Here is a 22,780-nt window from a genome sequence, read left to right as displayed (position 1 = left end):
CAGATGACACAGTGGATAGTGCTATGGCCATATTAAATGTAGCAAGAGGAATTACATATGCTTGTGAGTGCACACACGCGCACACGTGCACGACATACATAGAGTTGAGACCAACAGATGGATCGACTATAGGTCGTCCCATATGGTCAACAATTTATTGTAAATAAACATTAACATAACTTGGCCATAACTTGAAGCAAAACAACATATGCTTATGAATGGCATTCAGGCTGGTAGCAATGCCACTACAAGAAATATGACCTTCTGTGACGAATTTCTCATGACGTCTGAGCTATTCGTCATTAGCATATTCCATTTTATGACGATTAGTATGAGATGGGGTGGCTTAGTGACGAAAAAAAGGTGTTCGTCGTTAATACCAACTAGAAATCGTCATAAAGTATTTCAATGGGACATTGTGACGAATATTAATTTGTCATAAGCGCCAAATAGCAAACGTCACAGATTTATATAATGCATTTCTAGAAAAATATATTAAAAGTTAAAGCAATTTAATCAAGTGAATTAATGAGGAAACTAAAATTTTCCTTTAAAAATCATGGCCGGAAATATTTTTTTAATATTCTACATGTTCTAAATTATTCTCTGAAATTTTCTGTGAATTTTCGGAGCTCAATAACTAATTTTAATACCACAAATTTCATTTAACCTAGTAAAATAAATGGAAAACAAATTAAATTCCCTCTCTCTCCTTGGGCCTTTTTGGGCCCAAGTGTTACTTTCTCCCTCCTCAGCCCTCAGCCTCCCTCACCCTCCTTGGGCTGGCTTCCCCTTCCCCTCCTCCCTCTTTGGGCCGCCGGCCCAGCCCTTTTGCTCCTCCCTTACCAAGAAGTCCATTTTGACTCCCTCCTCTCAATTCAAATAAACTTTCGGGTAGTAAATAATTTCAAATGAAACAATTCTCAACAACAAAGTTGTATAACTTATCAAGATCTAAAACTTTTATTTTGGTTATTTTGCTATATGACTTTGTTTCAATAATTTGAATTTGAATTTCAAATTATGACAACTTCAAATAATATTTTTAAATACTAAATGATTTCAACTGAAAAATTCATCAACAACAAAGTTGTATAACTCATCAATATCTATAACTTTTATTTTGGTCATTTTGCTATATGACTTTGTTTTCAATAATTTAAATTTGATTTTCAAATTATGACAACTTCAAACAGCATTTTCAAATATTAAATGATTTCAACTAAAAAAATCATCAACAACAAAGTTGTATAACTCGTCAATATCTATAACTTTTATTTTGGTCATTTCTTCATCCGACAAAGTAATAGTAATATTGTTCATAAAATTTGCATATCTCTCTTATAGTTTATACACTATATAAGAGATATCTACATTTTGTGAAAAATATTACAAATCACTTTATCGGATGAAGAAATAACTAAAATAAAATTTATAGATCTTGATGAGTTATACCACTTTGTTATTGATGTCTTTTTCAGTTGAAATATTGTTTGAAGTTGTCATAATTTGAAATTCAAATTCATACTGTTCAAACAAAGTCATTTACCAAAACAGAAGTTGTAGATCTTGATAAGTTATACAACTTTGTTGTTGACAACTTTCTCATTTGAAATCATTTACTACCCAAAAGTTATTTGAATTTCATATATTTTAAAATTCAAATTTTATATACCTCAATCAAACTCGGATGGAGAAATGACCAAAACGAAATTGATAGATCTCAATGAGTTGTACAACTTTATTTTTTACAACCTTTTCATTTAAGTTGATTTAGTACTATAAAAATCGATTCAAAATTTCAATGAAAATTTTCCCTCCACACCACTTCAAAAATTTCATCTCTCTTCTCTCTCCCCCTGATATTTTCCCCTTCTCCTCAGTCCTCACACGTTCTCTTCCTCTCTCTCTCACTCTTTCTCTTCCTCTCTCGGCGCCCTCGTCGCTCGGGCTGCCCTCCGCGCGCGGCCGCTCCTCCCCGGTGGTGGTGGCGGCGGCGGCGGCGACCCCGACGACGACGACGCCGACCCCGACGACGGCGACGACGAGTGGGCGACGACGACGACGACGCGGGTGGTGCCGGCGGCGGATGGCGACCTCGGGCAGGAGCGGCGATGGCGTCGGCGGGCGGCGGATCCGGCGGCGCCGCCCTCGGGAGGGCCGGATCCGCCGCCATAGGGAGCGGCTACGGCGGCGGCGGGCGGCGGCTCGGCGACCTCGGCTCGGCGGCCCACCATCCCCTCCTCACCGTTGCTGACAACGACGACGATAAGGCGACCCTCCCCCCTCCTCAACACCGCGGAGGCGGGGCGGCTCGGCCGCCCCGCGCGGATCCGGTGCCGCCGACGATAAGGTAGCTATAGCTTTACTAATATATAGGTTTGGTTGGTTGGGGCATCGATCTGTCATGTGAGAGGAGGAGAAGGTAGCTATAGCTAGTGAAATGCCATCACTGCAAACCACCACAAGGAATCAGGCATCAGCATCAGTCATCACTTGGATTTGTCTGCGTGTGTGTGTGTGTGCATCTTTTGTGCATGCATATATGGGTACTAGTATAACTTTATAGGAGGCATTTAGACACAGCCACAGCAGCAGTGTACTGCTCTGAAGATCTGCAATATATGTTGTTTGTTGTTGCCGAAAAGGAGAAAGTCCTTCACATCTATCACTGTCTAACTCTCCACCAGAAGCAATTTGCATTTTTTGAATTCCTCACCTCACCTAACCTCACAGTAACATAATTCTTGACTTGTAATCAAATTGAAGCTTTGTTTGTTAATCTCATCAGAATTCAGAAACCATCCATCTTTCAGAAGAAAGTATATATATATCGTTTTCCCTGATCTCTGAGCATGCTTAGTTTCTTTGTTACAAAATGCTGAACCGAGCTGAACTGAAAATTTCAGAAATGTGCGATGTGCAGGTGGAGATAATCAGAGGAATATGACAAATTATGTTAGGTTAGGTTTCCTATCAGTTTATTTTTTAATTATGGTCTAGAGCAATCAAGTGTACTTACAAACTAAATTATATACCCATGTTCAGTCTTTTGTTTTGTATGCAAAATGGGTATTGGTTTTGTCAGCAGTTATTTTTGTAGTTTGTAAATTTCAGCAAGTACATATTAGTTCTGTTAACAAATTTCAGAAAGTATATATTAGTTTTGTAAATGCAGTAGAATTGTCTTGGACAAAGTAGGAGTAGATACTGTAGGGCATATAGAGCACTAGTTCAGGGAGAAACAAAACTCTGCATAGTAGTTAGGTTTTATATTTTAGCAAATTCAGCAAGTAGAGGTCCTTATCAAATTTCAGTCAATATAGGTTAGTTTATCGAAATAGTTTTGTTTGTATGTTTCAGTCAATATAGGTTAGTTCAATTCTCAAATTTCAGTAAAAAAAAGCTTTCTTATGTTACCAAAACATCAGTCAGTACAGATGACTTTCATTTATTTAGCATTGACCATGAGTTGTTTTGTAAGCAAATTTTCAGCCTTATGACAAACTAAAATTTGCACCCATCTTTTCAGAAGCAATTTGACAGTGTAGGAAAAGAACATTTTGTTATATAGCAAATTTCATCAACTAGCTATTTTTTTTTCAACTAACTGGGTTCTGTTTGTTGCAGGGTTTTAGTAACTGGGTGGTGATCTGAAGAAGGTAGTAACTGGGTGGTGAAAACTATTCCTTTTTTTCCAAGGTTAGCACGCACAATGATCTAGCTATCTATATAAACAATAGTCTCAGCACTTCTGTTTAAATTACAACTTTTTGGTCTTGTATAATTACATGTGCTCACCTTGTATGACAAAGGTGATTCTTATTCTCTTTGGGATGTTAGCTTTTACATAGAAGGGTACTTTTAAGTTCTGATATAAATAACTTATGTGTTGGGTACTTGTAGCTGCATTTTGTTAGTGTGATCAGATATATAGGGCTGGAAGTGCTTTGTGTAGCATCATGACCTTAATGATGACTACAGAACATTAGTTAAATCTTTCTCACATCCCAGAAATCTTCCTAGCACATATCCAATATAATAATAGAGCATAAAAAATTAGCCATGGTTTCATGTTTGGGTTCTACTGAAATCAGATCCATGTAACTACCCTGTAATCTGAACCGAAAACATACCCAATAGTAGCTTCATAATATGTGGTCACCATATATGATTTTTTTTATCATCCACACTTTACTGTTACAATGGCTGAAAATCTGTCGATAAAGCACTATGTACACATCCAATTGAGTTTGCAATTCAGTTTGTTTTGTTGTAGAGGGAAGGGGGAGGGGTTCTGCTTGCAGTAGGCTTACATTACTATGCATATGTCTCACATGTCTTGGCATGTATAACTCTATTGTTTTGATTTGCTATGCCTATGTTCTCTTTCTATTTAGGTACTTACTAGTACTATATGTTCAATTTGCAATGCCTATGCCTATGCCTGTGCCTCAATTTGCAATGCAGGGGTTCAAAGCTTTGTATGGCCACATGCGGTGGTTCAAAGTTTTGTATGGTAGTGGTTACAAATACTGTGCTACTAATGTTTGCTTTTCTATAGGACAAGTGTGAAAGAAACTTAACCATGAGAATGTTCCATACTATTCTACTGTTCCATGTTCCTTTTAACTGTGAAACACAGCAAAGGACAGGATCTCATTGACATGCCATGGTAAGATATCAGTAAATTGCTTCGCTTCTTTTTTACTGTTATATGAGAAATGAGTATAACTCCATGGTCTACTTTATGCATAAGTTACCTTTGATCTGTTCAAGTAGTTTGCAGTGTACTTGAATTCTTTGTTCATGGTTATGTACATAAATAAAGGCAAAATTGGTTATATAGCATCGAAAGTTCACGTTTTTGGTTTTATAGCACCGAAAGTTACCGGTTCACTTTAATAGCATCCAAAGTTCACCCTGTTCCCATTTTTAGCACTTCCGTCAATTTTTCCGTCCGTCTTGATCGTTATTGATCCAGCCACACACATGATATGACATTTCTACCCCTCATTGACATGCATTATACTTGTACTTGTGAGGGGTAGAAACGTCATATCGTGTGTGTGGCTGGATCAAGACGGACGGGAAACGATCGAGAATTGACGGAAGTGTTAAAAATGGGAACATGGTGAACTTTGGGTGCTATTAAAGTGAACCGGTAACTTTCGGTGCTATAAAACCAAAAACGTGAACTTTCGATGCTATATAACCAATTTTGCCAATAAATAAGTAGTTTAGATTAGATATTGTAAATTTTCTCTTTCAGCAGCTGAAACTAAACATGCATTTACAAATTGTTTGCATGTAATTTCAGAGGTAAGGTTTGTTGTCTTGCTGATTCATTAAGAGATGGCAGTATGGTTGGTGTGATTTCGACACGTGACATTGTGTTTGGTAAGTGAACCTATGATTGTATTTGGACATGGTTGGGTCGGCCCATGTGGACATGTGACTTTGTTTTGGTCAGTGACTTCTGGCTGGATATGCATGGTCAATGTACTGATGTATTTTGTTTTGGCAAGTTACCTTGTAATATATTTTTTATCAAACTTGTGATTGTATTTGAATATGTGAATGGGTCGGCCCATATGTATTTGCAATGTATCATATGTGAACTGAATTTTATTGGATATTAACTGGGCTACAATCTTTGTGCTATATGTTTGTTATTGGGTATATTGCTTGGGCCTTTGTCTTTCAAACTGGGTTTGGCCCACTCATCTTTTTTGATACTACTGTAAATGGATTAATAAAATTGGGCTGAAATAGTGTATAAATCCATCCTCAATTGGGCTCAGCCCATAAACAGCCCATAAACAGTCTGAAAATGTCCTACATCATAGATGGGCCAAGCTAAAATCTAGTTGGGCTTGTCATTGGGCTAAGCCCATAATCATATTGCTCACTACATGGGCCTTAACAGGCCATATGGCATCTTATGACGATTTTTGGGCTTGATGGTGACGAAAACGGACGTCATAGACTTATGACGACAGAAGGATCGTCACTAGATTAATGACGAAAAAATAAGGTTTCGTGATAGAACATCATTAGAGACGCATGATAGGTGACGAATGGATTTTCGTCACGGAAGCGTCACAGATTACGGAACGTGACGAAAAATTCAATGTTTGTGACGTAAATGAAACGTCACCTATCATAAGATCTCTTGTAGTGTGCGAGCATGTTATTTTAGGCTTGTCCTTCCATCCTAGCGAGAACTCCCATTTCATCCATCTTAGCAATAACTGTCAAATTAAAATATGAAAATCCCATTAGCGCATCAGTTAATTTTGTAGTGGAAGTAGAGTATAAGTTGTCTTCATGTTGCAGGATATATGCATGAAGTTGTGAGATGGGAAGTGAAGTCAACAAAATACATTGATGGAAATAAATGGAAGGCCACACATATGTTGAATAGTCCCACATTGGTTGTGAAAGGGCAAAGGATCTAAGATATAAATAGTGGATCCCCTCACCTCATTGGCTAGCTTCTGGGGTTGGAAAGATCCTTTATGGTCCTACAAGTGGTATCAGAGCCTGGCTAGATCAACATCTCTGCCCGAGGGACAAAGCGTGTGAAGGCTTAATGGACCGTGGGTGCCTGTGGGGCCGGTATACCTGAGGGACCGTGGGGAAATGGTGAAGGGGCGGTGAATAGATAAGGGACACCAATGTGTGAAGGGGGAGAATGTTGAATAGTCCCACATTGGTTGTGGAAGGGCAAAGGACCTATGATATAAGTGGTGGACCCCTCACCTCATTAGCTAGCTTTTGGGGCGGGAAAGACCCTTTATGTTCCGACAACATATATTTATTAGTCCATGATATGCTACAAAGTTTGTATGTACATATAACAAATACATTGAATAGAGTGACTTTAGTGAATTTACCAGAATCGGTCAGAGTACATGGGAAACAACAAGTGTTCTTGTAGACTGTGACGCTGCCACCAGCAGCAATACAAGCAAAATAACATGCTTTTGCCCAGGCGGATATGCAGCAGTCGCACTCTGCCGCTGATGAGGACACAACTAGCTCGGATATAACCATGATTACCTTATGTATTAATCAACCAAAGGTGCATATGTTCTATATTAGATTTACATGCTATATATTTGAACAAACGTTGCTACACAACGAGTTCTGTGTGTTTTCGTTTGCAGAGGTACTTGCTTGGGCGAAAGAAAAGAGATGGAGCGTAAGGAATGGATGGATGATTGATGAAGTTGATTGGGGACCAAATCAAGACCTTCTCCAAGTCTTCTTTTATCTCACCACGTCACTTTTGGTCCATAGAAGACAAGAGATAAAGTTGTACACGTTTTGGATTCGGATTCGGGTCTCCTGACAGCATCAACTTCAAACGGACCTAGTCGCTGATCTAGAAGGAATTTCGGGGCCCATGAGTACTTGTTGGAAAGATTATGGAGTCTACTTTCAGATGGTTTTGGTACCACGTATAAATTCCTACCGAGCTGCCGGGAATCTTCAAAACAAGCCACATATCTCATCCACATATATTCTTCTGGTCAGCACCGCTTTGATCCTTGCAATCGCCACATCATGTCCTGCAAGGTGTCACAAACCAGCCACTAGTTGTACCGTCCTTAGCATTGCTGGTAAGACACTTGTAAGAGCTTGGTAAGACGCTTCCATTTCCTTGTCTCCACTACAATCCATGTTCTGTAGTTAATAGGAACAATATTGTTCTGTTGTTCTCTCTTTTCTACTAACAATGACAGGTTACATCTCTTACGGACATGAGATAAAGCTGGATGGGAGACAAACCATAGTTGCTACATCACCTTCCATAGATGCACGTGATGACAGTAGTTTGGTGCAACCAATGCTAAGTTCTCAAATGGAGAAAGCAGAGCAATGGCAGTACCACAAATTATTTGAAACAAAGTTTGTGGTTAAGGATAGAGCATGTCGTACTATAATCGATAGTGAGAGTTGAAAATAACTTGGTGAGTTCAGATTTGGTTGAGAAACTTGAGTTGCCTACACAACCGTATCCTCATCCATATTACATCAAATGGTTCAGCTCTTGTGGTAAGTTCAAGGTAAATAGAATTGTGAGAATAAACTTTTCTATTGGAAATTTGCAAGATACTGCCAATTTTGATCTTGTCCCTATGCAAGCATGTTCTTTGTTGTTTGGTCAACCATGGGTATATGCTAATAATGGATCGCATAATTTTGTTGCTAATACATACACATTTAGACATAATGGTCAGAAAATGAAATTGGTACCCATGAGTTTTACTGAAATTTTCGAAGATAATCTTGAAAGGATGAAAAATGGAATCGAGGAAATTTTCAAAGATAGTATTAAAAGGACGAAAAATAGAATCGATGAGATTTTCAGAGATACCAGGAAAGATACTATTGTGATGCCTTCAACTAAGTCTGAGTTATTACAAAATGAACGTAATGTTATGCCTATTGTTTTGGATACTAATATTTTGCAGGCATCTGAGAATAACCAAGGTAATGAGAAGGAGAAGAAAGACAAAGAGGAAAAAGACTAATCTATAGCTCCATGCATGCTTGAAGAATGTTCAATTGACCAAGCGCCGATAATTTCTGAAGATGAGAAAAAAGGTAATGATAATGGTGCTACAGCTACACAAGGTATGCATATTTATGATGTACCAACTATGTCCACTACTTATGCTACATTAGAGCAACCCATAGTGGAAACAATTGCTGAAATACCTTTGTCACAAAACAATTTTCTTGATGTTTCTTGTGATAAAGAAGAGTTGTGCGATGCTTCACTTATATCCATGCCACAACTAGTGAATGAACATGTTAGTTCTATAGTAGAGCCACCATGTGTTGAGTTTAAACATGTTATTCACATTGCTAGTGAGAATGAAGAGGTTAAATCGCTATCTTCTTTAAATACTTGGGGTTATATTCAATTTGAGGATCTTTGTCCACTCAACTGTTTAGAGAAGAAATTATTTGCTAGATTTGAATTTCCATGCCCTTCTGATGTGATTTTTCATATTAATGGCAATTATGATAGTAAAAGAGAATATAATGTGCATCGAGTATATATTTGTTCGAATTTGACTATACCTCCTTTTCATGATGAAATGTATTGTCTAGAGGACCTCATGTGCATACGTAATTCTCTATCAAGTTCCTCTAGTCATTCAAATGAGTTACATGTTGGTTTGCAAGAAGGGGATTGTTGTGGTTATTCGACTAAAAAGATTTCAGGATCCAACCATATGGCTGTCAAGAAATGTTCCTCACCGGATGTTGTGATAGAAAATGATAAGTTCAAAATGCACCATGTCAAGGTGAAACCGAGGACGGTTTCCAATCAAGAAGGGGAGGATGATGAGGACACAACTAGCTTGGATATAACCATGACTACCTTATGTATTATCAACCAAAGGTGCATATGTTCTATATTAGATTTACTTGCTATATATTTGAACAAATGTTGCTACACAATGAGTTCTGTGTGTTTTCGTTTGCCGAGGTACTTGCTTGGGCGAAAGAAAAGAGACCGAGCATAAGGAATGGATGGATGATTGAAGAAGTTGATTGGGGACCAAATCAAGACTTTCTCCAAGTCTTCTTTCATCTCACCATGTCACTTTTGGTCCATAGAAGACAAGAGATAAAGTTGTACATGTTTTGGATTCGGATTCGGGCCTCCTGACAGCATCAACTTCAAACGGACCTAGCCGCTGATCTAGAAGGAATTTCAGGGCCCATGAGTACTTGTTGGAAAGCTTATGGAGTCTACTTTGAGATGGTTTTGGTCCCATGTCAAAATTCCAACCGAGCTGCCGGGAATCTGCAAAAAAAGCCACATCATCCAGTCCGAATCTGATTTGGGTTTTGGGCCTTGTAATTGTGTCGTGGGCTTAGCCAAAGGGGGTGTGCGTCCTAGGGGTGAAAGGGCCGTAATGTCGCCTAGAGGGGGGGGGTGAATAGGCGTTCCTAAAATTTACTTCAAATTGCAGCGGTTAAAATCAGGGCCCGGAACTTCCTGGCAAAAGGTCCGGAACTTCCTGGCAGCTTTTTCTCACAAGCAGAGAAAGCTGCCCAGTACTTCCGGAGCTCTTCCTAGGAACTTCCGGGCAGTTGTGAATTGCTATTTCAAGCACCTCACAACAAGTAAATTAAATCACAAGGAAGCCTAAACCATAGAGAGGTACAACATGTCTCAAACAAGAGTAATACACATGAAAACACACAGGATATCACAAGTGATCATACAATGGGAGACATGATAGCACAACTAGGCAAATAAGGAGATAAGCATCACAATCACAAAGATAAAGAGAGTGAGAGGAGACGAAAGATTTGTTTCCCGAAGTTCGGATTCTCCATCGAGAATCCTACGTCTCCATTGAGGAGCTCCAAAGAGCCAGGTCTTGATTAACCCCTTGCCTCACCAAGCAAAGCCCTAGGAAGAGGTCTCCGGTATTCAAGCCAACACCCCTAGGTACTTCTCTTTGGTTTCAAGTGACCACTAAGATCCCCAACTTGAACACCAAGAGAACACCACAAGTGAGGCTTGCTCTACCAAGACGACCTCCTAAACCTCAGCTCGGAATTCACTCACCGTGTATTCCGTTTCCTTTCGCAGGTGGAATAACGCCCTCACAAACTTGCCCGGGTCAATCCACAATCTTGTTGGAAACTTGCGGGCGACACCTAACCGTCTAGGAGGTCACCCTCCAAGAGTAACAACCTCCAAATGACAGCCCAACGAGATACCCCAAGTGCTCAAGTCATCCTAGCCTTCAAAACCTTCTCCAAACCTCACCACCACCCTCAAAATCACTCTCTCACTCAAGAAATACACAAGATTTGGGTGGAGGAAGAAAAATCACATTGGGAGAGGCTAGAACAAGCTAAGGAACACAAGAACTAAAGTGGAATGGCCAAAGGGTGACCTGGGGACGAAATCCATATATATAACGGCTAGGTGACGTCATCTTGCCGTTACTCACAAGTTTGAACTGGAAACCTGCCAGGAGGTTCCGGGTAAAAGTGCCAGGAACTTCCAGGCAGCACTTAGGAAATTTTTCAACCTCACCTCGGCGTCAGGAAGTTCCAGACAGAACCTCCGGGTGGGACTCTCTGTCCCGAGTAGAGCCATTTTCAAAAACAGCTCCTAAAAATATTTCAACACTTGGACACCACTAAGAGCACTTGTGTTATCTCAGAACCACACTTGGAACCCCTCTTAATTGTACGGTTTTTCCTAAACTCAAAGCGAAAAAGTAAACTAGTTGTTGGCAACTTTTTTGACAAGTCGACAAGCACGATCGCAACACCTAAACGCCTTGCGGTGATATGGAGTCGACAACCACCTCGATCTAGCCAAAGGGCCAAATCAAGATGAGTTTTGCAAAAAGAAAAGCTAAACCGGCTAGCGAAGCCGATTTAGAGATCAAAATCAGCCTCTAGGCCGATTTAGATCGATATGAGTTTAACTACCCGTCTCGTGGGCAAAACGGAAGGTTTTCAGGACAAACCTACAAAGAGGTGTCGCACTCTCGCAGCGGCGGCGGACGGTTTAAGGCGCAAACCGACAAAGATGGACTAAACTAGGGTAAAATAGAAAAACATAGTAAAAGAACGATTCAAGTAAATTGTATTTGGGTGTTTTACAATGAACCGGCCTTGTCCCTTAAATAGGGGTTGGTCTTGCCCTCTATAGGCCCTTCTCCACGTCCAACTCGGGATAGAAACCAAAGGAAACACGAAACCTACCTTCCCGAGCAAGGAAACCCGGGACCCGACGAAAACAAACTCGGACTCGGACCTTGACGGTCTGACCGCCCACATACCAGCGGTCAGACCGGCCCTACTAGCCGGTCAGACTGCCCATATACCTGTGGTCTGACCGGCCCTGTGAAGGAAACCCGTCACTTTCCAAACTTTGGCAATTTTCCCCTATTTCGTTCATAGGTGCCAAATTTGGGTGTAAACACTAGTCTAACTCGGCTCCGAGTCTTCTCGCCGCTTTGATTTTGATGTTTTTGGGGGGGGGGGGGTCTCCAAGAATCCTAGCCCACTCCTAAGCGACCTACACTCATTAAACATATTAGTCCCAAATCAATTATACCTTTGCCTTGATCAATACCCACTTTGGCTTTTGACTTGATGTTCATTGGAGAACCACATCCTCTTGATCTTCGGCATTCCATCTTGCGGTCTTCTAATAATTGATACGGATTACTCATAGCTTCAAATGACCTCGCACGGTCCATCACGACAAAGCCTTCACTCACCGTTCACCACCGGATTTGGTCCATCAGCGCTAAGCCTCTTTCTTGCTCTTCACCCCCCATGGTCCACTGTAACCGAGCCTTGCTTGCCCTTCACCGTTTTGCCATAGATAGCCACTTCATACTCCGCATCATCAATGTCTTCACTTGCTTCTCATCAAGGTATAATGTCCATCTTCTAGTTTCAATCTTTTAACTTAATGCCGGAATTTAACCTAATCTCACCAACTCATGGAAATAGTTAGTTCCAACAATGGGTTGTCATTAATCACCAAAACAATCACCGCACTCTTAGGATCATAGATATTCCAATCTCCCCTTACAAGGCAACTCTACTACATAGATCTTTCAATCTCCCACTTTTTGGTGATTGATGACAACACTATCACAAAATAGGAATTTAAAGAGAATACTCTAGTATATGTTACCATGAGCATGAAACATATACTAGAGGGTTGGTTTCATCAACATATGAAACGAGTATACACTTTCCCCTTTATATCTCTCTCTTTATACTTCTCCCCCTTTGGCATCAAACACCAAAAGATTGAATGTTTGGGTGGGAGCATAAAGAAAAAGAAATCATATCAAGTACATAAGAACTACACAAGTCCTATACACTTGAAGGGAAAAAAAGGTTTAACATACCTTTCGTGTTCCAAAGAGGCTACAACAAGATGAAACTCTATCAAAAGCGTTAGTTTCAAAATAGCAAAGTACAAATAGCCTCGAGGTACACACAAGAAGATATACAAGAAAAACATGTGCACCAACACCGAATAAAGTAATTGAACTCATCGAAATTCCAATAGAAAGAGTTGGAGTCCAAAGAAACACCAATCCAAAGCAAGCTCTTTTTTTGGTCTCGTGCATATGAGCCACACCAATTGATAGAAGAATACCAATCAAAAGAGATAGGCCTAGTTTATAATCACAATTGGTAAGAACCCATATGCACATATAGCAAATACATTGATTAGATAAACTCACTTAATTTGGAGCAAAGACACAAAAGCATGATTCAAAAAAAATATTTTCTCTTTAACACATACTTTTCCCAAAACTCACTTAAAGGAGGGCAAAAAGTATGTCGGGCATATAATGTTATAGGCAAGTCATGTATGCCCGAAAGAAATGTCTCATAAGCCAAGACCCAATAAGTAGTGATGATGAAGAGACATATCAAGACTTATGAAACATCACAACATAGGATGAACTCCTTCTAAATACGTGCATACCAAAGAGTGAAAAAAAAATCTTATGCACTTTCACAAAAGAAATGAGGGAACACAAGAATCCATCCTATATTATGAAATCAAGGTTGCAAAGAAAATTCATAGAAGCAATAATGAAATCTAACCTTAGGAGTCGTCCACTTCCGACATGAGTCTAAAAAGATAAACTCAATTTAAACCATTAGTCTTCCAAGGTATAGAATAAACTCCCCCTCAAGATGTGCATATAAGGATAAATTTAATGCGTACATATGCACTTTACTCAAATGAGAATCGGGGAGGAGTTTACACTATATTTTGGGTCAAGGAGGCAAATATCACCAAAAGAAATAAATTTAAGGACTAGAATTGTAAAGCACACTTTCATAAACCTCACATCTCAAGATGATGGTGCTTAACCAATCTCATCCTTCTTCACCCATTCCTTCGGTTATCATAAATCAATCTCTCCTTGATCCATCATTATCTCTTTTCTCTATTTGAATCAATAGAAAAGAGAAAGCATCAAAAGCACATGAGTTTCACAAATAATGATCCTTTTGATGTGGAGGAAAATTGGATCACTTATTCGTGAAACCTCATAATATAGACTAAATTCTCCCAAAAGTAATGCACACATATGGTGGAAGGCAAATTTATGTGCATTATTTAACATTTAAATCAAGCAAGGGAATTTAATCTATATTATGAAAGGTAGCTAGATAAAATATAAGATGAAAAGGTAATTGAATTACCACTTGTGAATAGCATACCTTTGAGAATGTTTCACTTCCCATGAGACTAAACATAAAATACACTTAACAAGAAGTTAGTCTCAAAAATACAAAACATAGGACATGCTCCCCCTAAATATGTGCATGCAAGCATTTGAATTACTTGATAGAAGCATGCACTTGTCTAATGAAAAGAAATGAGGAGTACACCCTATAATTTGAACAATTTGCACATAAATGATTTGCAAGAATATACATGTGCTAAACATTGGGTAGTAATAATGCATGTAAATTGCCACAAGATAATAGATGAATGCATGGCAATCAACCATAAGAAAGAATATTCATGACACTTGAAGCTTGTATATGTAGAGATGATGTAAAAGATTTACCATTGGAGCATACAAGTCCTTAGTAGACCGAAACTTTCGGTTCACACATGAAGGTAATCCAATCCATGGGATGAAAAATCTACAACAAACCTTGGAGATAGATTACATGATAATGCACAAATTTCATTGTGGGAGCATTGCCCATGTCTCAACCAACATGCATGTACAAGGATCACAAGAATTAAGAAAGCTGAAAATTTGAAGATGTTCAAATTTTGGAAACTCAAAAAATAACTTAGAAAGAGCATTGAAATGACATTCAAATGACCTTTGATAATTTAGACAAAATTTGTTAATGAAGTCCAACTATAGAGAATCGAAAGTTACAATGTAAGCTCTTTCCAAATCACAACGACACAACCCATTTTGAGATATAAAGATTACAAATTAGATCAAAATCAAGTTTTTTTGAAAATTTCTATAAGTTGAGAAAAGAGAGAAAAAGTCCGAAATATTTCAATCTTGCAAAAATGATCTTTAAACTTGAGAGAAACTTCTCCAAAATTAATTTCACTAAAGGAATTTTCTATCAAGAGTATGACTTTTAAAACAATGAATTTCAACCAAAAGATTTTTTATGAAGTTTGACATTTGGAAAGACTTAGATGGGTTAGAAATACCAAATTAAGCCAATGTTCACAAAGAACATTAATCAAATTGTTTAAACCCACCATATGCAAATATAGACCAAATATGATCAAAACAACATGCTGGATAAATGACATTTTGTTCCAAAAACAAAAATTTCACTCCAAAAGCTTTTTAGAACATTTGAAATAAAAGATGAAACGCTTTGAAACATTTTTCACAAACTTTGGACCGTCAAATAAGAATTTTGAATTTTTACCTAAGGGACTCTTTTAGAAAACATTTCATGTAAACTTTTGAACTTTTGAATTTTGGAAGCTTGAGCTAAAAGTATTTGGGTCAAAACAAACTTTTCGATTAAACCAAGATTTTTAAACTATGTTTTGAGGCAAGTTGGACCGGAACTTCCTACCAATTTGTCCAGAACTTTCTACCGGCCCTCTTTGTCTCAACAGAGAGTGCTAACCGGAACTTCCAAGCATTTTGGTCGGAACTTCCTAGCCGACAAAATCAGCACCTGAGAACTTTCAAGATTTTGATCCAAATCACCCAAACAAACACGGAATTTCACGAAATTTGAACCACAAGCTCACAACAACATGGGAAATCAGATGAAACAAGAAATAACCAAAATATTTGAAATTTCATCACCAAATTTAAAGAACTTGGAAAACCAAAGGTAAAAACCGAGTTTTTGGGAAACCATCAAAATCCATGGTGCTCGTGTGAGGGATTTGTTTGGGTATCACCATATGTTTGTTCACACCTGTCCTAGCACCAATAAAATCACTATAAAGGATTTATGTTTAATTCCTTGCTCGAAGAAAGATAAAAAGTTGAAGTTCCAACAAAATGACCCAAATGCAATTTTGAGTAAAATGAGATGTTTTAGAGACAATTTGATTTTTATGAGTTTGAAATACCTCCATGAACCAATATACATCACAATATATGGTTCTAGTCGCTAAACTCACTCGATGCCATAATAGGACCAAATATGGTCAATATAAGTTTTCATGTGAATTTTGAGATCAAATAATTTCAAATCATTTATCATATAAAATATATTTAAATACCAAAAAGATTTGAAATGACCAACTCTAGTGGCTTGACAAAAGGATTATTTGCAAAAACCTTTTAGGACATATTTTGACATAAACACATTTTAAAAGCAAAAACAAGATCCTAGCATCTACATTTAGAGGCTAAAACATTTTCTTTCCAAAACTTTTTTTTTTGAATCAACTTTTTAAATACTTCTCAAATAGGTGTAAGAACCCTTTTGAACAAAAAAACCAAGTTTTCACAACTAATTTTATAGATTTTTTACTTTTAAACCAAAATAGAATTTTGAAGACTATTATAGCTTCAATTTAGTCAAAACACATTTAAGGGATGCAAATGATATAAGAAGTTATAACACTCCCCCTAAATGAGATAACCAAAACATTACTCGTGATCAAATTTGCCAATCAATTAAGCACCATTAAAGGATAGACATTATACACAAGTGATAACCTACACAAGGTTAGGACATAGATATTTCAATGTAAATACTTGTTACCGAGATGCCATTGGTTCTTGATGTAGAGCAATTATTCGCATCCTTGACTATATTTTTGGCTCATTGTACACACTTAGTTCTTCAAGGATGAGTTGAGTCTCCAATGCACCTCCAAGTACCTAATTGACAATCTAAGCATATTTTGGTACCCAAATCATGTTGGGTCCATGGATGTTAGTCACAAGAGATTTAGCCACCCAAATGGCCTTTGTGCTAGCATGTAGTGAACTAATCACCCTAGTAGCACAAGTGCCATTTTTGGCATTCCTAAGCAAATTGTGATGAAATGAGAGGTTTGGCTTAGGAATGTTACCAATGGGACAATTTTTACCAATATGTCCCTTTGCCCGGCAATTGTAGCAAAGTTGAGTTTTGCTTTTATCTTGCTTCTTGACTTGCTTGTTGCCGGTTTGCCTCTTGCTTGATCGGTTGCAATGATCATCCTTCTTGTGAGGACAAAATCCAATTTCATGCCCTTTCTCATTGCAACCATAGCACTTCCTTTTGTTGATTCTTGATGTCTTTCTTGGAAGTGTGATTTCATCATCAATCTTGCGAGGACAACTTGAGGCAAAGATCTTTTGAGGCAAAGATCCCTCTTTGGTGGACTTGAAGAACTTGTGAGCAAGATCCTCATTCTTGTTCAACTTCTTCTCATTCTTCCAAGGACAATCTCTCACATGATGTCCCATTTTCTTGCACTTGAAGCAAGTAATGGAAGCTTTGTTCTTCCTTTGATCTTGCCCCTTGATCTTGTTGTTGGACTTGATATCTTCTTGATAGAACTTGTTGCAAGCTACGGTTGTTCCCTTCTCAAGCTTCTTCACCATGCTCTCACGGTTATCTTGAGAAGGTTGAGCATTGCCAATAAGTCCATGATCGATGCGCTTATCCTTTTTCTCTACATAATCCAAGTCACATATAGTGCTCGGAAAAATATTTGCTTGAGAGCAACAAGAGTTAGCACAAGTAAAGTCAACTTGAACATGAGACACATAGGATTTTACCATTGTTATGATCACCTCATGAGTTACTTCTAGCATGGCATGTGAATCCACAAGATTTCCATGAGAGCACAAAAGCTCATCATACTTTTCTTGTAGGTCCACATGCTTGCTAGTGAGCTTCACTAGTTGAGCTTTAACCTCCAGATTTTCTTTCTCCAAAGATGATTTCTCAATTATGCAAGAATATTCATCGGAGCGTGGAGATGAGCATCTTGGAGATGTAAATTCTTCACTTGGCCATTTTTTCCCACATACTTCTTCCTTCAAAAGATTAGTTTCACAAGCACTATAGGAGGTAGAAGTATCCACATTGACGCTACTCACCTTTTCATTACCTTCAATGAAGACATGTGTCGGTGAGGAGGTGAATGTGGTAAGGCAATCTTGACCATTGGATAGAATCACTTGAGACTCTTTATAAATTGTCGATGAATTTGAGCACTCCACAAGTGGTTCTTCTATAGCGAGCTTTACCTCATCACACTCGGACTTGTCATATCTCTCCTTGAGTGTGTTCTAAATGAGATGAGCATCCTCAAGTGGCATGATGGATTCAAACACATCTTCACTCAAAGCACTAAACAAAACATTAGTAGCTTGAGCATTGAGATGTATGCATTTCTCTTCCTCTTCAAATGATAGCATTTGATCACTAGGAGGAGAAATGCTCACATCTACAACTCGCTCTATTTGAGGACCCATGGCCCTAAACACATAAAGCATGCGAGTACTCCAAGACATATAATTTGAACCATTTAGCATGCGAAGTTCAAGGAAATTTTCACCTCTTGTTGACATTGTAGCATCTTGAGTATCAACCATGTTACCCTTCACACTTTTCTCGCCATTCCCCGACATCTTCTCTCCAAGCGGTTAAGCCAATCCGGAGATTAGACTCTGATACCAAATGAAAGGGCCGTGATGTCGCCTAGAGGGGGGGTGAATAGGCGTTCCTAAAATTTACTTCAAATCGCAGCGGTTAAAATCAAGGCCCGGAACTTCCTGGCAAAAGGTCCGGAACTTCCTGCAGCTTTTTCTCACAAGCAGAGAAAGCTGCCCGGAACTTCCGGAGTTCTTCCTAGGAACTTCCGGGCAGTTGTGAATTGCTATTTCAAGCACCTCACAACAAGTAAATTAAATCACAAGGAAGCCTAAACCATAGAGAGGTACAACATGTCTCAAACAAGAGTAATACATATGAAAACACACAAGATATCACAAGTGATCATACAATGGGAGACATGATAGCACAACTAGGCAAATAAGGAGATAAGCATCACAATCACAAAGATAAAGAGAGTGAGAGGAGACAAAAGATTTGTTTCCCGAAGTTCGGATTCTCCACCGAGAATCCTACGTCTCCGTTGAGGAGCTCCAAAGAGCCAGGTCTTGATTAACCCCTTGCCTCACCAAGCAAAGGCCTAGGAAGAGGTCTCCAGTATTCAAGCTAACACCCCTAGGTACTTCTCTTTGGTTTCAAGTGACCACTAAGATCCCAACTTGAACACCAAGAGAACACCACAAGTGAGGCTTGCTCTATCAAGACGACCTCCTAAACCTCAGCTCGGAATTCACTCACTGTGTATTTCGTTTCCTTTTGGAGGTGGAATAACGCCCTCACAAACTTGCCCGGGTCAATCCACAACCTTGTTGGAAACTCGAGGGCGACACCTAACCGTCTAGGAGGTCACCCTCCAAGAGTAACAAGCTCCAAATGACAGCCCAACGAGATACCCCAAGTGCTCAAGTCATCCTAGCCTTCAAAACCTTCTCCAATCCTCACCACCACCCTCAAAATCACTCTCTCACTCAAGAAATACACAAGATTTGGGTGGAGGAAACAAAATCACATTGGGAGAGGCTAGAACAAGCTAGGGAACACAAGAACTAAAGTGGAATGGCCAAAGGGTGACTTGGGGACGAGATCCATATATATAACAGCTAGGTGACGTCATCTAGCCGTTACTCACAAGTTTGAACTGGAAACCTGCTAGGAGGATCCAGGTAAAAGTGCCAGGAACTTCCGAGCAGCACTTAAGAAATTTTTCAACCTCACCTCGGCGCCAGGAAGTTCTGGACAGAACCTCCGGGTGGGACTCTCTGTCCCGAGTAGAGCCATTTTCAAAAACAGCTCCTAAAAATATTTCAACACTTGGACACCACTACAAGCACTTGTGTTATCTCAGAACCACACTTGGAACACCTCTTAATAGTACGGTTTTTCCTAAACTCAAAGCGAAAAAGTAAACTAGTCTAACTCGGCTCCGAGTCTTCTCGCCGCTTTGATTTTGATGTTTTGGGGGGTCTCCAAGCATCCTAGCCCACTCCTAAGCAACCTACACTCATTAAGCATATTAGTCCCAAATCAATTATACCTTTGCCTTGATCAATACCCACTTTGGCTTTTGACTTGATGTTCATTGGAGAACCACATCCTCTTTATCTTCGGCATTCCATCTTGCGGTCTTCTAATAATTGATACGGATTACTCATAGCTTCAAATGGCCTCGCACGGTCCATGACGACAAAGCCTTGACTCGCCCTTCACCACCGGATTTGGTCCATCGGCGCCAAGCCTCTTTCTTGCTCTTCACCCCCCCATGGTCCACTGTAGCCAAGCCTTGCTTGCCCTTCACCATTTTGCCATAGATAGCCACTCCATACCCCACATCATCAATGTCTTCACTTGCTCCTCATCAAGGTATAATGTCCATCTTCTAGTTTCAATCTTTTAACTTGATGCCGGAACTTAACCTAATCTCACCAACTCATGGAAATAGTTAGTTCCAACAATGGGTTGTCATTAATCACCAAAGCAATCATCACACTCTTAGGATCATAGATATTCTAATCTCCCCTTACAAGGCAACTCTACTACATAGATCTTTAAAGGGGAACCCTAGGACGTCCCTAATCACATTTATTCAGTAGCCGTCATCGTTTAGAGTTGGGTTTTGCTTAGATTATTCTGTTAAGAACAGTTTCGTCGCTAGATCGGTTTGTGGAACCCCAAATTCGTACTCTTAATCATTCATATGCAATTTGGTTGCAATCTATCTTATTCTTGCTTGTGTTCTTTGATTCGCATGCAGGGATTAGCCTTCTCGGCGAGATCAACTGGGTTTCGGCACGGTTGATAACCACAGGAGACGTGGTGCTGCGGTTGCGGGACTCAGTAGCGTGTTCGTTTAGAAGCCGGACCGAGTTGTGTCGCAACTCCGCCCAAATCGACTGTTTATCAATACCTATCGGAAAATCGGGACCTAACATCCCTTATCAGCCGTGGTGGTGGAGTCAACAGTGAGGCTCAAGATGACCAGGCACATGATCACCGTCAAAGTAGTAGTCCTCTTTCCCTCCATTGCCTCCTCCTGCTGCTGCTACCCTTTCTTGGTTACCTAGCTATGTTTCTTAGTTTTGTATTGAGAGGTGATTCTTGAATGGAAGTTGCTGCTGCTATTTATAGGCAGACGCATTATGTTATGATGTGGATAAGATGCAAATGGGTCGTCCTGGTGTGGACAAGGTGCGAATGGCTGCCTGCTTGTATAGTATACTTCAATTGTATATATGTATCCTATGCATGTATACAGTTGATGGATGTACATGTTTGTTGCATCCTATCTGAACAAACTCTTCATATCTAGTGTTGCTTCCCAAGAAATTTTACATTTGAACATTTCTGCCGATGGGCATAAGAGAAGATTTTCCGATACACTTGGCTCGTACCCGTCAGATGAAGGCAAAAGGCAACGAGTAACACTGTTTTGAGCGTACTATGGAGTAGTCCTACATAAGATAACTTAGTTGTGTTTGTAGCGTACTACGGAGAAGTGGACGAGTTAGTACCATGGCTGGCTTTCATGCCATGTGAGTCTATGCTAGTTTACTTAGTCTCCCCAATGTGACTTAGTGACCAAATAGGTTTAAAAATGGTAGTCCAGCTAGGTTGCGTGTCCAGGTTGATGTGTGTATATTATCGCACCAGGTCGAGAGCTTTTTGACAATTCGCTACTGTACTTCTTACAAATACTACCTCCGTTTCTATGAATAACACACATGCATGTTTTTGACCGAAAGAAATGAGAAACAAAGAATAAATCTTATATTTAGTAAATGGAGGCTCCAATAAAGCTTCCCTGTCAGTTAATTGATGTCACATAATTTTTCTAACCCGTGCAAGTGCACGCATGGGTTGATGACTAGTAATTAATGCATAATTAGAATTGTTATATTTGTATTGTAAAACACTTTGTAATGATGCTAATTTTCTATCAAATATGTTTGTAAATTTATACTAATTCTCAGTCAAAGAAAATCTTAAAATACATGCGCGCCGTATTTATTGGAATGGATGGGGTTATGTTGGTGCCAATGAATCTTATTGTTATCGAACTACCACTTGATGCCCTTGTTTAACTACAACTGCAAAACTGCTATTATGTCTTGCACCAAAACTTCTTAGTACTGATGGATATATAATCGGCACCAAAAGTCGAGGAGCATTTGTGTCCCCTATGGGGTGCCGGTCTCGGAACCAACACCTAAAGCCAATTCCGGACCGGCACCTAAAGGACTACTACCAATCATGTGTCATTGTCATTTTTATTGCTTCTTCATGGCGTTGCGAATATACCAATGGATCAACTTGCATACCCTAATTATGAGTATTCTTAAAACTCCAAGGAAACAAAGTCAAAAATGCTGAAGTGTGATGCATGCATATGTACATATTGCTCCTCCCAAATGGACATCATGCAGGATCGGGTCTGGGCAAATAACACATTAAAGGCTCTCATGCTAAACGCTTCTTGCAGCTGTAGTTAAACAAGGGCATCGACTGGTAGTTTCATAACAATAAGATTCATTGGCACCAACATACCCCCATCAATTCCAATAAATACGGCGCGTATGTATTTTAAGATTTATCTTTGACCAAGAATTAGTTTAAATTTACAAAGATAATTGATAGAAAATTAGCATCATTACAAAGTGTTTTT

General features: G+C 39.3%; 1 protein-coding gene and 1 long non-coding RNA gene across 4 annotated transcripts; one reads left to right on the top strand and one right to left on the bottom strand.

The window, feature by feature from the left end:
* Positions 1–1,876: 1,876 nt before the first annotated feature.
* Positions 1,877–5,846, top strand: LOC127753200 (uncharacterized). 3 transcript variants are annotated; one of them, XR_008012512.1, is made up of 4 exons: positions 1,877–2,353; positions 2,927–2,963; positions 3,631–4,675; positions 5,321–5,846. It is a non-coding gene; the product is annotated as an uncharacterized LOC127753200 (long non-coding RNA). The 3 variants fall into 3 exon arrangements; XR_008012513.1 differs by having other exon boundaries at positions 2,910–2,963; XR_008012511.1 differs by having other exon boundaries at positions 1,877–2,963.
* Positions 5,847–6,198: 352 nt separating this feature from the next.
* On the bottom strand, positions 6,199–21,142 carry LOC127785701 (uncharacterized). Its single transcript, XM_052313101.1, has 3 exons — positions 21,049–21,142; positions 6,900–7,025; positions 6,199–6,254 (listed from the first exon to the last, which is right to left on the bottom strand). The coding sequence occupies exons 1-3, from the start codon at positions 21,140–21,142 to the stop codon at positions 6,199–6,201; spliced, it is 276 nt and encodes a 91-aa protein (XP_052169061.1).
* Positions 21,143–22,780: the final 1,638 nt, after the last annotated feature.

This window comes from Oryza glaberrima, chromosome 10 (genome assembly GCF_000147395.1).
Source record: "Oryza glaberrima chromosome 10, OglaRS2, whole genome shotgun sequence".
NCBI lineage: Eukaryota > Viridiplantae > Streptophyta > Magnoliopsida > Poales > Poaceae > Oryza > Oryza glaberrima.
This window is presented reverse-complemented; position numbering and strand designations above follow the sequence as displayed.